Source organism: Mauremys mutica, unplaced genomic scaffold, assembly GCF_020497125.1.
Source record: "Mauremys mutica isolate MM-2020 ecotype Southern unplaced genomic scaffold, ASM2049712v1 Super-Scaffold_277, whole genome shotgun sequence".
Classification (NCBI taxonomy): Eukaryota; Metazoa; Chordata; order Testudines; family Geoemydidae; genus Mauremys; species Mauremys mutica.
The window spans coordinates 603011-619803 of NW_025423355.1; the positions used below are offsets into that span (position 1 = coordinate 603011).

Consider the following 16793-nt stretch of genomic DNA (forward strand, 5'->3'; position numbering starts at 1 on the left):
ACCTGTCTGGTCCCCGTGCACCCGCCTGTTCCCACACACCTGTCCCTCTTCACGCAACCCCCTATCCTCACACACCTGTTCATCTCCTCACGCCTGCCTGTTCCCCTGTCCCCACACACTTGTCCGGTTCCCGTGCACCCGCCTGTCCCCACACGCCTGTCCTGTCCCCATGCACCTGTCTGTCCCCTCATGCCGGCCTGTTCCCGCCTGTCCCCACGCACCTGTCTGCCCCCCCCTGCACCCACCCCTCCATCCCTGCACGTCCGCCTGTCCCCACGCACCTGTCCGTCCCCGTGCGCCCGCCTGTCCTTGTCCCCCTGGCCACACACGCCCGCCTGGCTAACGCCATGTGCCCACGTGGCCGTCCCGCTGCGCCCAGTCTGTCCCCGCACCCCTCTTCACTCTGCCCGGTCGCCCCCCCGCCCCCACTGCTCCCCCACACTGGTCTCTCCCCCCCTGCCCCACGTAGCCGGTCCTGCAGACGCACCCAGTAACCATTTCCCGGGGCGGCCTGTCCCAACCTCCACCAGGGCTGAATCGGGGCAAACCCGCCCGGCCGGCGCCGGCGTCGCCTCCGACTCGATCCCGGAGCAGCCGCCGGCCCCATCGTGGCAAACCGGGCGCGGGCGTCACCGAACAAACCGGGCACCGGGGGGGTGGGGGCGGAGGCTGGGACCACGGGGCCGCTCCCGCCTGGTCGCACGTCGAGGGGGGGTTTGCAGGGGGCTCAGGGAGGCGCTGGGCGTCAGTGTAACGACCCCGCGGGCGATGCCAGGAGGAACCGGGGCTGGGCCGCCGAGCAGCATCCAGCCCGGCCCTGTGTGTGCCGGCACAAACCCCCGGCGCTGAGGGGACGGGGGTACAGGTGTGAGGGCCTTACTGGAGAGGAAACCCCCCCCCGCCCCGTGTAAACGGCTCCAAACTGGAGCAGAAAGGCAGGACCCCCTGGGTGAAAAGAGGGGGGGGCCTGGGAGCCAGGACTCCTGGGTTCTCTCCCCAGCCGGCAGGGACCCCTGTGGTGCTCTACTCCCACCTCCGCTCCCCCATACGCTGCGTTGGTGGGGGGAGGGGGGGGCGCGGTGCAGTCGAGGTGGGGGGGGCAGCGAGGCGCTGGCGGGGGCCACGGGGCAGGTGGAGCCGGGGGTTGGTGAAAGGAAGCAGCCCCCCCGGGTGCTGGACCGAGGGGGCCCAGTTGTCTTGGGGAACGGGGACCCCTGCCAGGAACCAGGAGCTGCTAGCGGAGGGGGGGAGAAACACCCGCCCCCCCCCGGCTCTGCTCCATGGGGGGGCGCTCAGCCCCTGGCTGGAAAGAAAGAGCCGGGTGGGGAAACTGAGGCACGGTTGGTTCGGGCCCCGCCCCACAGAGCACACGGACGTCACGGCCTGAGCTCCGCACCTGGTTTATTGCTGGGGGGGCCCCACAGCCAGGCCCAGGCCTGGGCCCTACAACCAGCTTCCCCCCTCCCCCCCTTGGTAAAGCAGCAGGAGACGCCCGGAGGCAGGTGCCGGGTTCGAGCCCAGTGTGGCAGCCTTCCCGGCCAATCGGGAGCTGGTTTGGCAAAGTGGGAGGGGGGGCCCCCTGCCGGCCACGCGTTGTTGACTCAGTTTGCTCCCAATCAGAAGCTGGTTTGTGAGAGCGGGTGTGGCCTCCCACTGATCCCGCACCCCATTGGTTGGCTCCGTAATGACATCATGGCCAGGCGCAGCCTTCATACGTGACATGCGGGCAGCCAAGCCCATTGGCGGACGTCACTTCCTGCTGGAGCCCCGTAGCATGACATCACTTCCTGCGGGACCCCTGAAGGGCTGGGTCCGGACCAGTGACATCACAGCCTGCTGTAGAATGACGTCACTTCCTGCTGGAGCTCTGTAGCATGATGTCACTTCCCAAGGGATACCAAGCGGCTGGGTCCAGTCCAGTGACATCACAGCCTGCTGTAGAATGACATCACTTCCTGCTGGACCCTGGGCAGATGGGTTGGGCCTAGTGACATCACTTCCTGCTGGAGCTCTGTAGCATGACGTCACTTCCTGCGGGACCTCTGAAGGGCTGGGTCCGGTTCAGTGACATCACAGCCTGCTGTAGAATGACATCACTTCCTGCTGGAGCTCTGTAGCATGATGTCACTTCCTGCGGGACCTCTGAAGGGCTGGGTCCGGTCCAGTGACATCACAGCCTGCTGTAGAATGACATCACAGCCTGCTGGAGCTCTGTAGCATGATGTCACTTCCTGTGGGACCCTGAAGGGCTGGGTTCAGTCCAGTGACATCACAGCCTGCTGTAGAATGACATCACTTCCTGCTGGACCCTGGGCAGACGGGTTGGGCCTAGTGACATCACTTCCGGCTGGACCCAACCCAGGGCAATCACGCCCCTGCCATGGGACGTCCTGTCCCCCGCCTCACTCCGCCAGCGGCGGCAGGACTCCTGGGTTCTCCCCCCGTCCCCCCCGGCTCAGTCCAGCTTCACCACCTCCTCCAGCTCGCGGTACTGGAGCAGGAAGTAGGGGTAGCACTGGTCGTTGTCGAAGACCACGTAGACCTGGGGCTCGCTCAGGCTGTCCACGCACGAGTCGTACAGGTCGCCGGCCGGGTCGCCGGGGGCCAGGGGCGGGGGCCGGCGCAGGGCCGGCTGCCCCGGGGCCGAGCGCCCCACCAGCACCTTGCAGAGGAAGACGTGGCGCAGGCCGGCCTCGGCGGGGGGGGCGTAGCGGTGGGAGTAGCTGGCCCGCCGGGCGAAGTAGCTGCCCTGCCCGTAGAGGGCGGCGTGTTTCCCCGCCAGCCGGGGGTCCAGGTTGTGTTTGCAGATGGCCGGCACCGCGCCCGCCGACGTGCCGTGGAAGAGGTGGCGCTCGTTCCGCAGCCGCTGCTCCGGGGACAGCTGCCGGCTCATGTGGCTCTGCTTCCTGCAGGGGGAGACACCGGACTCCTGGGTTCTCGCCCCGGCTCCGGGAGGGGAGCGGGGGCTGGTGGGTTAGAGCGGGGGTTGGGGGCTGGGAGCCAGGACTCCTGGGTTCTCTCCCCGGCTCTGGGAGGGGAGCGGGGGCTGGTGGGTTAGAGCAGGGGGGCTGGGAGCCAGGACTCCTGGGTTCTCTCCCCAGTGCTGGGAGGGGAGCTGGGGCTGGTGGTTAGAGCAGGGGGGGCTGGGAGCCAGGACTCCTGGGTTCTCTCCCCGGTGCTGGGAGGGGAGTGGCGGCTGGTGGTTAGAGCGGGGGGGGGCTGGGAGCCAGGACTCCTGGGTTCTCTCCCCGGCTCTGGGAGGGGAGTGGCGGCTGGTGGTTAGAGCGGGGGGGCGGGGCTGGGAGCCAGGACTCCTGGGTTCTCTCCCCGGTGCTGGGAGGGGAGTGGGGGCTGGTGGTTAGAGCTGGGCACCCTTCCATTTGTCCCTGTCCCACAGGAAGGGGTTCGATGCCCAGGGGGAGAGGTTAGGTAGAGGGTGCTGGGTGCAGGAGTTAGAGCTGGGGGTGGAGGGTGCAGGGGGGCACTCACCACTTGTCCCTGTCCCACAGGAAGGGGTTCTGTGCCCAGGGGGAGGGGCTGGGTGCAGGGGATAGATCTGGGGGGCACAGGGCACACAGGGGGCAGGGGATAGAGCTGGGGGGCGCAGGGGGCAGGGGGTAGAGCTGGGGGGCAGGGGATCGATCTGGGGGGCGCAGGGCACACGGGGGGGCTGGGGATCAATCTGGGGGGTGCAGGGGATAGATCTGGGGGGCACGGGGGCGGCAGGGGATAGATCTGGGGGGACAGGGGGGGCTGGGGATCGATCTGGGGGGCGCAGGGCACACGGGGCACAGGATAGATCTGGGGGGTGCAGGGGGTGCTGGGGATAGATCTGGGGGGCGCGGGGGGGGCTGGGGATCGATCTGGCGGGTGCGGGGGGTGCAGGGGATCGATCTGGGGGGCACGGGGGGGCTGGGGATCGATCTGGGGGGCGCAGGGCACACAGGGGGCACAGGGGATCGATCTGGGGGGTGCGGGGGGGGCTGGGGATAGATCTGGGGGGCACGGGGGGGCTGGGGATCGATCTGGGGGGCGCAGGGCACACAGGGGGAACAGGGGATAGATCTGGGGGCGCGGGGGGGCTGGGGATTGATCTGGGGGGCACAGGGGGGGCTGGGGATCGATCTGGGGGGCGCGGGGGGTGCTGGGGATAGATCTGGGGGCGCAGGGGATAGATCTGGCGGGCGCGCGGGGGGGCTGGGGATAGATCTGGGGGGGCGCAGGGCACACGGGGCACGGGATAGATCTGGCGGGCGCGCAGGGGGGCTGGGGATCGATCTGGGGGGCGCAGGGGGGGCGGGGGATCGATCTGGGGGGCACGGGGGGGGATGGGGATCGATCTGGCGGGTGCGGGGGGGCTGGGGATCGATCTGGGGGGCGCAGGGCACACGGGGCACAGGGGATCGATCGGGGGGGCGGGGGGGGGCGGGGGGTCGAGCTGGGGGCGCGGGGGGGCTGGGGATCGATCTGGGGGGCGCGGGGGGGCACGGGATAGACCTGGTGGGTGCGGGGGGGCTGTGGATCGATCTGGGGGGCACGGGGGGGCTGGGGATTGATCTGGGGGGCGCAGGGCACACAGGGGGCACAGGGGATAGATCTGGGGGGCGCGGGGGGGCTGGGGATCGATCTGGGGGTGCAGGGCACACAGGGGGCACAGGGGATAGATCTGGGGGGCGCGGGGGGGCTGGGGATTGATCTGGGGGCACAGGGGGGGCTGGGGATCGAGCGGGGGGGCGCGGGGGGGCTGGGGATTGATCTGGGGGGCACAGGGGGGGCTGGGGATAGATCTGGGGGGTGCAGGGCACACAGGGGGCTGGGGATCGATCTGGGGGGCACGGGGGGCACAGGGGATAGATCTGGGGGAAACGGGGGGGCTGGGGATCGATCTGGGGGCACGGGGGCGGCAGGGGATAGATCGGGGGGACAGGGGGGGCTGAGGATCGATCTGGGGGGCGCAGGGCACACGGGATAGATCTGGCGGGCGCGGGGGGGCTGGGGATCGATCTGGGGGGCGGGGGGGGTGCTGGGGATAGATCTGGGGGGCACGGGGGGGCTGGGGATCGATCTGGGGGTGCAGGGCACACAGGGGGCACAGGGGATAGATCTGGGGGGCGCGGGGGGGCTGGGGATCGATCTGGGGGGCACAGGGGATAGATCTGGGGGGCGCGGGGAGGCTGGTGATTGATCTGGGGGCACAGGGGATCAATCTGGGGGGCACAGGGGGGCACAGGGGATAGATCTGGGGGGCACAGGGGGGGCTGGGGATCGATCTGGGGGGCGCAGGGCACACGGGGCACGGGATAGATCTGGCGGGCACGGGGGGGGCTGGGGAGCGATCTGGGGGGCGCAGGGGGTGCGGGGGATAGATCTGGGGAGCGCGGGGGGGCTGGGGATCGATCTGGGGGGCACCGGGGGGCTGGGGATCGATCTGGGGGGCGGGGGGGGGGCTGGGGATCGATCTGGGGGGCGCGGGGCACAGGGGATAGATCTGGGGGGCGCGGGGGGCTCGGGATCTATCTGGGGGGCGCAGGGGGGCTGGGGATCGATCTGGGGGGCACGGGGGGGCTGGGGATCGATCTGGGGGGCGCAGGGCACACAGGGGGCACAGGGGATAGATCTGGGGGGCACGGGGGGGCTGGGGATCGATCTGGGGGGCGCAGGGGGGCTGGGGATCGATCTGGGGGGCGCAGGGGGGCTGGGGATCGATCTGGGGGCGCAGGGCACACAGGGGGCACAGGGGATCGATCTGGGGGGCGCGGGGGGGCTGGGGATGGATCTGGGGGGCGCAGGGCACACAGGGGGCACGGGATAGATCTGGGGGGTGCGGGGGGGCTGGGGATTGATCTGGGGGGCGTGGGGGGGGGCGGGGGATAGATCTGGGGGGTGCAGGGCACACAGGGGGCACAGGGGATCGATCTGGGGGGCACAGGGGGGGCTGGGGATCGATCTGGGGGCGCGGGGGTGCTGGGGATCAATCTGGGGGGCGCAGGGCACACGGGGCACAGGGGATCGATCTGGGGGGCGCGGGGGGGCTGGGGATCGATCTGGGGGGCGCGGGGCACACAGGGGGCAGGGGATGGATCAGGGGGGCGCGGGGGGGCTGGCGATCGATCTGGGGGGCGCGGGGCACAGGGGATATATCTGGGGGGCGCGGGGGGGCTGGGGATTGATCTGGGGGCACAGGGGGGCTGGCGATCGATCTGGGGGGCGCGGGGGGGCAGGCGATTGATCTGGGGGGGCGCGGGGGGCACTCACCGCTTGTACTTGTCCCACAGGAAGGGGTTCTGCACCCGCCAGACCCGCTCCAGCCGGTACCGCGCCTCGGGCAGGCTCTTGTGGAACAGCCCGTAGATGAGCCGGTAGCCGCGCTCCTCCACCGCCACGGGCGCCTGCTGCCAGTCCCGCTCGGGGGCCAGCGGCCCCCAGGTCTCGGGGTAGGGCTGCGCCGGGAGGGGGCCCGGGGCCGGCGGGGGGGCCAGGGCCAGGCTGCCGGAGAGCGTCCTGCGGGTGCAAGGCAGGGGGTCAGGGGGCCGGGCTCGGGGGGGGGGGGGGAGCGCGGTGTGCCGGGCGGGGGGGGGAGCGTTACCGTAGCTCCGGCAGCAGCAGGGCGGGGGCGCGGAAGGCGGGCCGGGCGCACAGGGGCCGCACGGTGCCCGTGGCCAGGTTGCGCTGGTAGCCGGCCCGCAGGTTCAGCTGGTAGCTGTGCTCGGCCGTGGAGCACAGCGCCTCCTGCTGGCCGCTCCGCAGCGCCGCCTCGATGCTCTGGGCGAAGGGCTGGGGGCACAGAGGGGAGGGGTCAGCGGCCCACGCGCCTCCCAGAGCTGGGCAGAGAACCCAGGAGTCCTGGCTCCCAGCCCCCCTCCCCTCCCAGAGCCAGGGAGAGAACCCAGGAGTCCTGGCTCCCAGCCCCCGTCCCCTCCCAGAGCCGGGCAGAGAACCCAGGAGTCCTGGCTCCCAGCCCCCGTCCCCCCCCCCGGAGCCGGGCAGAGAACCCAGGAGTCCTGGCTCCCAGGCCCCCCTGCTCTAATCCACCAGCCCGCACTGCCCTCCCAGAGCCGGGGAGAGAACCCAGGAGTCCTGGCTCCCAGCCCCCCCTGCTCTAACCACCAGGCCCCACTCCCCTCCCAGAGCCGGGGAGAGAACCCAGGAGTCCCGGCTCCCGGCCCCCCCTGCTCTAACCCACCAGCCCCCACTCCCCTCCCAGAGCCGGGGAGAGAACCCAGGAGTCCTGGCTCCCAGCCCCCCTCCCCTCCCAGAGCCAGGGAGAGAACCCAGGAGTCCTGGCTCCCAGCCCCCCTGCTCTAACCCACCAGGCCCCACTCCCCTCCCAGAGCCGGGGAGAGAACCCAGGAGTCCTGGCTCCCAGCTCCCCCTGCTCTAACCCACCAGCCCCCACTCCCCTCCCAGAGCCAGGGAGAGAACCCAGGAGTCCTGGCTCCCAGCCCCCCTGTTCTAACCCACCAGCCCCCACTCCCCTCCCAGAGCCGGGGAGAGAACCCAGGAGTCCTGGCTCCCAGCCCCCGCTGCTCTAACCCACCAGCCCCCACTCCCCTCCCAGAGCCGGGGAGAGAACCCAGGAGTCCTGGCTCCCAGCCCCTGTCCCCCCGCCCCGGAGCCGGGCAGAGAACCCAGGCGTCCTGGCTCCCAGCCCCCCTCCCCTCCCAGAGCCGGGGAGAGAACCCAGGAGTCCTGGCTCCCAGCCCCCCTCCCCCTCCGGAGAGAACCCAGGCGTCCTGGCTCCCAGCCCCCCTCCCCCCCGGAGAGAACCCAGGCGTCCGGCCCCCCCACGCCCCCGCGGCGGGAGGACCCCGGCGTCCGGCGCACCTGGCCGTAGGGCTGCCAGCCGCCGAGCGCCCGCCAGTAGTGGACGTGGGTGGTGCCGAGGGGGGCGCCGGGCGCCGGGGAGGTGCCGAGGCGCCGCACGCGGGTGAAGCTCCGGCTGTCCCGCACCTGCATGGCCACCAGGTCGATGTCGAAGGTGACGCCCCTGCGGGCCGAGGGGAGACGGGGTCACCGGGGGGGTCACGGGGGGCTGCCCCCCATCCCCGGGGCCGGGACCGGCCCACCCCTCCCCCCCCACTGCCCCCCAATACCCACTCACTGCCCCCTAAACGGCCAGTGCCTTCACCCCGCACGGCCTGCCCTGCTACCCCCTATTCCCCCAAACCCTGCCCCACGGCCCCGTTCCCCCCACACCGCCAGCCCCCATCCCAGCCACTGCCCCACACGCTCCCCCAAACCCGCAAACCCTGCCCCCAAAACCTGCCCCACTGCCCCGTTCCCCCCACACTGCCAGCCCCCATCCCAGCCACTGCCCCACACGCTCCCCCAAACCCGCAAACCCTGCCCCCAAACCCTGCCCCACGGCCCCGTTCCCCCCACACTGCCAGCCCCCATCCCAGCCACTGCCCCACACGCTCCCCCACACCCGCAAACCCTGCCCCCAAACCCTGCCCCACGGCCCCGTTCCCCCCACACCGCCAGCCCCCATCCCAGCCACTGCCCCACACGCTCCCCCAAACCCTGCCCCCAAACCCTGCCCCACGGCCCCGTTCCCCCCACACCGCCAGCCCCCATCCCAGCCACTGCCCCACACGCGCCCCCAAACCCGCAAACCCTGCCCCACGGCCCCGTTCCCCCCACACCGCCAGCCCCCATCCCAGCCACTGCCCCACACGCTCCCCCAAACCCCCAAACCCTGCCCCCAAACCCTGCCCCACGGCCCCGTTCCCCCCACACCGCCAGTCCCCCATCCCAGCCACTGCCCCACACGCTCCCCCAAACCCGCAAACCCTGCCCCCAAACCCTGCCCCACGGCCCCGTTCCCCCCACACCGCCAGCCCCCATCCCAGCCACTGCCCCACACGCTCCCCCAAACCCGCAAACCCTGCCCCGCTGCCCCCCATGCTCCCAGAAGCTGCCCCACTGCTTCCCATTTGCCCCCAATTGCCAGCCCCCCAGTGCCCTGAAACACGGCCCCACACCCACCCCAGAGCCCCCAGGCTCAGGCACAAAGGCCCGTGGTGCCCCTCGGTCAGGGGCTCTCAACCGCTCTCAGCCCCCCCGTCCCCCCCACGTGCTCTGGCCCAGCGGTGCCCCAAGAACGGGGCCGGCGTTAGGGGGCCGCAAACAGGGCACCTGCCGGGAGCCCCCCCGCCCCCCAGTGCTCCGGCGTCGGCTACCGCCCGGGCTGGCAGCATCGGGGGCCCGGGCCCCTGGATGAGAACTGCGACCCCAGGTGACCCCCCCGGCCTGGACCCCAGCCTGCCCCCCTCCCGTGTCCCAATGAACCCCCCCATCTGCCCCCGTGTGTTCCCCCTTCCTGCCCGCCCGACGTCCACCCCTCACCCTGCCCCAGCCCCACACCAACTGAGGTAACTCGGGGACATTAAACAAACCACCCAGGAGTCCTGGCTCCCAGTCCCCCCCCCCCCCCCGCTCTAACCACCAGCCCCCAGTCCCCTCCCAGAGCCGGGGAGAGAACCCAGGAGTCCTGGCTCCCGGCCCCCCTGCTCTAACCACCAGCCCCCACTCCCCTCCCAGACCCGGGGGGAGAACCCAGGAGTCCTGGCTCCCAGCCCCCCCTGCTCTGACCCACCAGCCCCCACTCCCCTCCCAGTGCCAGGGAAAGAACCCAGGAGTCCTGGCTCCCAGCCCCGCCCGCTCTGACCCACCAGCCCCCACTCCCCTCCCAGAGCCAGGGAGAGAACCCAGGAGTCCGGGCTCCCAGCCCCTCCCCGCTCTAACCACCAGCCCCCAGTCCCCTCCCAGCGCGGGGCGAGAACCCAGGAGTCCTGGCTCCCAGCCCCCACTGCTCTGACCCACCAGCCCCCACTCCCCTCCCAGACCCGGGGGGAGAACCCAGGAGTCCTGGCTCCCAGCCCCCCCTGCTCTGACCCACCAGCCCCCACTCCCCTCCCAGTGCCAGGGAAAGAACCCAGGAGTCCTGGCTCCCAGCCCCCCCCCGCTCTAACCACCAGCCCCCGCTCCCCTCCCAGAGCCGGGGAGAGAACCCAGGAGTCCTGGCTCCCAGCCCCCCCTGCTCTAACCCACCAGCCCCCACTCCCCTCCCAGAGCCGGGGAGAGAACCCAGGAGTCCTGGCTCCCAGCCCCCCCTGCTCTAACCCACCAGCCCCCACTCCCCTCCCAGAGCCAGGGAGAGAACCCAGGAGTCCGGGCTCCCAGCCCCTCCCCGCTCTAACCACCAGCCCCCAGTCCCCTCCCAGCGCGGGGCGAGAACCCAGGAGTCCTGGCTCCCAGCCCCCACTGCTCTGACCCACCAGCCCCCACTCCCCTCCCAGACCCGGGGGGAGAACCCAGGAGTCCTGGCTCCCAGCCCCGCCCGCTCTGACCCACCAGCCCCCCCTCCCCTCCCAGAGCCGGGGAGAGAACCCAGGAGTCCGGGCTCCCAGCCCCCCCTGCTCTGACCCACCAGCCCCCATTCCCCTCCCAGAGCCGGGGAGAGAACCCAGGAGTCCTGGCTCCCAGCCCGCCCTGCTCTGACCCACCAGCCCCCCCTCCGCTCCCAGAGCCGGGCAGAGAACCCAGGCGTCCGGGCCGCGCACTCACCGGTAGGAGGCCCGCACCAGGCTGCGCTCGGGGTCGCTGTAGAGCCGCTCCAGCGTCTCGTGGGCCTCCGGCCCGACGCTCCGCCAGCCGGGGGGCAGGGGGGCCGTCTGCCAGAGCTGCCAGTGGTAGGGCAGGCGGGTGTGGTGCTGGGGGCAGGCGGCCCCGGCGAAGCAGCAGCCCAGGAGGAAGAGGGGGCAGATCTCCACCCCGTCCTGGGGGTGGGTGTGGTACTCCAGCTGGGCCACCATCTCCAGCAGCTGGTCCAGGGTCAGCTCCTCGCACCCGGGCCCGGCCTCGGGGGCCGGCGCCGCCGCCTCCGCCTCCCGCAGCGCCAGCTCCACCCCGTCGGGGTCGCCGGCGGGGGGCGCCGGGGCCGGGGAGGGCGGGCCGGGGGCGGCGGCGGCGGCGCCCCCCGGCTCCGGGGAACGAGAGCGGAGCCGCTGCGGCTGGGCCGTCGCCCGCAGCGCCAGGGGGAGGCGGATCGCCGAGCGGCGGGAGCGCTTGAGGCGGGCGAGCCGGGCGGGCGGCAGGGCCGCGGGGGCATCACTGCCGGCCGCCATGGGGCGCCTCGACGCGGCCCGAGCCTCCAGGGAAGAGCTGGGAAAAAAGGGAGACAGAGGGACCAGCGGTTAGTGCTGGGGGACAGAACCCAGGAGTCCTGGCTCCCACCCACCCTCCCGCTTTAACCACTAGTCCCCACTCCCCTCCCAGAGCCCGGGAGAGAACCCAGGAGTCCTGGCTCCCACCCACCCTCCCGCTTTAACCACTAGTCCCCACTCCCCTCCCGGAGCTGGGGGGAGAACCCAGGAGTCCTGGCTCCCAGCTACGATTCAGTCGGTGCCGGTCGCTGGCAGAGCCGGGATGCCGAGCGAGATGGGCCTGAGCCGGTGTGACGACTCTCCCCCTCCCCCCCACCTCTAACGAGGGTCTGTCGGGGGCGTTTGAGGGGGGTGGGATTCGGGACTGACGGCTCGAGCTGGCGGAAATCCCGTGTTTTAGGAAGAGCTCAGAGACACAGAGGGCCAAGGTCTCTTCGTGCCAAATCCTCCAGCTGAAACCTCCCCCCCCCCCCCTGGAAGAAAAAGGCCCAGCTGGGGACACCGAAATCGGTTGCGAATTTGTGGTGGTTTCACCCCATTTTTCGTCTCGATGTGTGGGAGGCAGAGGGGGACTGTTCTGACATTTTCCCAAACAAAACCGTCCCAGCTTGAAGCCACTTTAGGGTTCCAAAACTTTGATTTAAAACGGGGGGGGGACCTTTTTTCTGCCCCCAAACACGTTGACAAAGGGTCACCACGGAAAGTGTCGGTGATTCGCGGCGGCGAAAGAAACGGTGCCGCTTCCGGTCCCGCCTGAAATTGGAGGTCGGCGTCTCGAAAAGGCCGGTGCGGCGGAAATCCAAAAAAACCCAACCAACCCCGAGCCGATGCTTTTTCCGGCGTCCTGTGTGTCTGATCCCCGGTGAGCCTGGCACCTGCCGGCTTCTCCGCACTCGGCTGAAGAGGGCGGATACGTTTTGCCGCGTTCTTTTGAATCCTCGAGGTATTTTGCCGGCCAAGGGTATGGAAAAAAAACGCCACTTCAGCCCCGCGGCTATGCTGACCGAAGCCCCGGCATAGTAGACGCGGCTAAGCCAACCGAAGAGAAACGGCCTCCGTCTTTCTGTGCCTCGGCTGAATTTTCTCCACCGTTTCCGCGGCCTTGGTGAAGTGCCGACACCGGAACTAGAGCGGTGGGTTTTGCAGATCACGGGCAGTTAAAAAAATGGTTTTTTTTTAAAAGCGCCCAACCCGGAGCGGTTTCGAATAGATCGTCATTTTGTGTTGTATGTTTGGGCAATTTTTCAACCACCTACGATCAGGGCTGCCCGGGGACCCGGAAAACTCTCGCCGGGCCCCCAGAGCTTCTTCCGCTCCAGGTCTTCGGCAGCAATTCGGTGGCAGGGTTCCGGCCCCGGGACCCACCGCCGAAATGCCCCGAAGACCCACGGCGGGGGATCCTTCCGGCCTGGGACCCGCCGCCGAAGACCCCAGGCCGCCTGAATCCTCCGGGCGGCCCTGCCTACGACGCAGACCCAAAGTCGGTCGGAATAAAGGTTTGGGCCGTTGTTAAATAAAAACCACGAGGCCGCTGCAAACCAAACGCCGGATTTCCATCGGATTTTTTTTTAGCAGGTTTGGGGGATTTTTAAACACGTCCCGTGGAAGGAAATTCGACGCCTCCTTTCGATCCTTTTGGCCCCCCCCAAAAGTTTTGACCTTTTGGGAAGCTTTTTGCCGCCAACGGGACAGTTTGGCGAAACCGCCGCGAACTGGCGAGAGGCGTCGGTGTGTTTGTCGCTGCGGCGGGGGGGGGGGGGAGTTTAACTTTCACCCCGGAGCTGAGACACGGGGTCCCGGCCGCACCAGGGCCCAATCGCCTCTGTTCCTCGGCCGGACGGATCGTTTTCCTTCACTGAGGACCGAGCCCAGGACGTTTGTCCCCCCTGCCCTCCCCAGAAGCAGCAACCCTGAGGGCCACGGGACGGGGGTCCCCGATCCGTCGCATCTCCCAGGAGTCCTGGCTCCCAGCCCCACCAGCTCTGATCCACCAGCCCCCACTCCCCTCCCACAGCCAGGGAAAGAACCCAGGAGTCCTGGCACCCAGCCCCCCGCACCCCGCTCTGACCCACCAGCCCCCACTCCTCGCCCAGAGCCGGGGAAAGAACCCAGGAGTCCTGGCTCCCAGCACCCCCTGCTCTAACCCACCAGCCCCCACTCCCCTCCCAGAGCTGGGGAGAGAACCCAGGCGTCCTGGCTCCCAGCCTCGCCTGCTCTCACCCACCAGCCCCTACTCCTCTCCCAGAGCCAGGGAGAGAACCCAGGAGTCCTGGCTCCCAGCCCCCCCTGCTCCGACCCACCAGCCCCCACTCCCCTGTCAGAGCTGGGGAGAGAACCCAGGCGTCCTGGCTCCCAGCCTCACCTGCTCTCACCCACCAGCCCCCACTCCTCTCCCAGAGCCAGGGAGCGAACCCAGGAGTCCTGGCTCCCAGCACCCCCCCTGCTCTAACCCACCAGCCCCCACTCCCCTCCCAGAGCCGGGGAGAGAACCCAGGAGTCCTGGCTCCCAGCCCCCCTGCTCTAACCCACCAGCCCCCACTCCCCTCCCAGAGGCGGGGAGAGAACCCAGGAGTCCTGGCTCCCAGCCCCCCCTGCTCTGACCCACCAGCCCCCACTCCCCTCCCAGAGCCGGGGAGAGAACCCAGGAGTCCTGGCTCCCAGCCCCCCTGCTCTAACCACCAGCCCCCACTCCCCTCCCAGAGCCGGGGAGAGAACCCAGGCGTCCTGGCTCCCAGCCCCCCCTGCTCTGACCCACCAGCCCCCACTCCTCTCCCAGAGCCGGGGCAAGAACCCAGGAGTCCTGGCTCCCAGCCCCCCTGCTCTAACCCACCAGCCCCCACTCCCCTCCCAGAGCCGGGGAGAGAACCCAGGAGTCCTGGCTCCCAGCCCCCCCTGCTCTAACCCACCAGCCCCCGCTCCCCTCCCAGATCCGGGGAGAGAACCCAGGCGTCCTGGCTTCCAGCCCCCCCTGCTCTGACCCACCAGCCCCCACTCCTCTCCCAGAGCCGGGGCAAGAACCCAGGAGTCCTGGCTCCCAGCCCCCCTGCTCTAACCTACCAGCCCCCACTCCCCTCCCAGAGCCGGGGAGAGAACCCAGGAGTCCTGGCTCCCAGCCCCCCTGCTCTAACCCACCAGCCCCCACTCCCCTCCCAGAGCCGGGGAGAGAACCCAGGAGTCCTGGCTCCCAGCCCCCACTGCTCTAACCCACCAGCCCCCACTCCCCTCCCAGAGCCGGGGAGAGAACCCAGGAGTCCTGGCTCCCAGGCCCCCTTGCTCTGACCCACCAGACCCTGCTCCTCTCCTCCACCCAGGGTGTTGGTCAGTGTAGGGTCTCACCCTGGCTCCCGCAGGCCACCTCCAGAGCAGGCCAATGGGCCCAGGACTGACATCAGACACCACCTGCCCCCAACAAGAAGCTATGGGGGGTACAGGTATCACCCCCCAGATCCATTCCACTACTTACGGAGATGGCTCCATAGGGGGGGTATTTTAGGGGGCTGGGGAAAGCAATATAAGACCTGTTTGGGGGTGGGCGCTGGGAGCCAGGACTCCTGGGTTCTCTCCCCGGCTCCGGGAGGGGAGCGGGGGCTGGTGGGTTGGAGCAGGGGGGGCTGGGAGCCAGGACTCCTGGGTTCTCTGCCCGGCTCTGGGAGGGGAGTGGGGGCTGGTGGATTGGAGTGGGGGGTGCTGGGAGCCAGGACTCCTGGGTTCTCTCCCCGGCTCTGGGAGGGGAGTGGGGGCTGGGGGTTAGGGCGGGGGGGGCTGGGAGTCAGGACTCCTGGGTTCTCTCCCCGGCGCTGGGAGGGGAGTGGGGGCTGGGGGTTAGAGCAGGGGGGGCTGGGAGCCAAGACTCCTGGGTTCTCTCCCCGGCCCTGGGAGGGGTGTGGGGGCTGGTGAGTTAGAGCAGAGGGGCTGGGAGCCAGGACTCCTGGGTTCTCTCCCTGGCTCTGGGAGGGGAGTGGGGGCTGGTGGTTAGAGCAGGGGGGGGGCGGCTGGGAGCCTGACCTACTGATTCATAAACAGTCTCGAAACTCCAGCCCTCCCCTCTCTCGACAGCTGGGAAATGAATCATTTCCCTGGTCCCGAGGCCGGGTCCCGGGACGACGCTCCGGTCTGCGCTCACGAGAAGTGTGTGGGGGGGGGGGTTGTTTTTTAAAGGGTCGAACCCGGAAACAAGCCTTTGTAGCCGAGCGTGATTCCGAGATCTGAGCCCCGCTTCCCCCGCTGCAAGTCTCTCCCCTCCCCCACGCCGTGCCTCAGTTTCCCCCCCCAACCCAGAAAAGGGGGATAACCAGCCTGACCCCCTCGGAGCTCTGCGGATGAAAAGTGAGGGGCCCAGCTAGGGTTTTGCGACTCGGGGGGCCGGATCAAATGGGGGAAAAGGCAGAGAGGGTAATTCAGTGACACCCCCCCACACACTTCAACTGGGTTTGCACAGCTGCAGGGAGTGGGAGGGGCAGGAGACACCCAATTGAGGCAAGGTCTGGAAATATCACCACCCCCCCCCGGGCCACAGGGGCGGGAGCAGCTGGGTTGCTACAGAAAAACAGACAGACGCTGGGGAAGAGGAAACAGCGGTGCAGAGATCAGAGTGCATGGGGCGGGGAGAGAACCCAGGAGTCCCGGCTCCCAGCCCCCCCCTGCTCTAACCCACCAGCCCCCACTCCCCTCCCAGCGCCGGGGAGAGAACCCAGGAGTCCTGGCTCCCAGCCCCCCCTGCTGTAACCCACCAGCCCCCACCCCCCTCCCAGAGCCAGGGAAAGAACCCAGGAGTCCCGGCTCCCAGCTTTCCGGAAACCATCCACTCTCACCTCCTCGCACCCGCTCTCAGCCCAGACCCGTCCCCAATACCTCAGCTCCCCGCCGCCCAACAGAGCAGGACCCCTCCCCTCCCCAAAAAAAGCCATCAACCCCCTTTGGGGGCCGTCCCCCCCCCCCCCGCACTCACCCCCTTTGCAGCCAGAGCCGCCCCGCACCTGTCTCCGATCAGCTTCCACCTGCAAAGGGGGGGGGGGCTGTTGCTTGTAGCTTTTTCCTCTTCTCTGCTATTGTTTTTTTTTGGGGTGGGGGGGCGCTGCCCCCCCTGCCTGGCCCTGAGCTGATGCGTTGGGAGAAGGCAAAACACAACCACGATCCAAAAAAAACCAAAACAAAACAACAACAAAAAAGTTCTTGTAAGTTTCACTCTCCCCCCCACCGACCCGCCGGGGGTCGCAGCGCCGAGCACTGGGCCAGGCCCCGCCAGAACCAGCTTCTCGCGACCTGCAGAAAAGTGTCTTCAGTCCCGCCCCCCCTTGCACCCCACCCCCCCCAGCGCTTCCTGGTCTCCTCCCCCGGCCTGGCCCTGAGTCACGGTGAGAGGGACCCCGGGCAGGGAGCCAGGGTTTCGCTTTCCTTTTCTCCGCACACGGGGAGGAGAAAGGAAGCGGAGGCCCGAGTGGGCTTAAATGAAAAAAGAAATGGAGACGAGGACTGATCTTGGAGGGGGTGTGTGTGTGTGTGTGTCAATTTCCCCTCAAAAGAAACCGGTGGATTTAGTTTTGATTCAGGGAGAGGATCAATTTTGGGTCAAATTCACTATGTGCCAGTTGAGATCGACTTGCAATAATTCAGCGGATCACAGAT

The 16793-nt window shown here is 69.4% G+C and overlaps 1 protein-coding gene across 1 annotated transcript; it reads right to left on the reverse strand.

The window, feature by feature from the left end:
• Positions 1–1423: 1423 nt before the first annotated feature.
• LOC123361517 (protein mono-ADP-ribosyltransferase TIPARP-like) lies at positions 1424–16443 on the reverse strand. Its single transcript, XM_045001461.1, has 6 exons — positions 16117–16443; positions 10570–11166; positions 7825–7987; positions 6587–6774; positions 6256–6501; positions 1424–2906 (listed from the first exon to the last, which is right to left on the reverse strand). Exons 2-6 carry the CDS (start codon positions 11127–11129, stop codon positions 2456–2458), a joined length of 1608 nt encoding a protein of 535 aa, XP_044857396.1. The 5' UTR covers positions 11130–11166; positions 16117–16443; the 3' UTR covers positions 1424–2455.
• Positions 16444–16793: the final 350 nt, after the last annotated feature.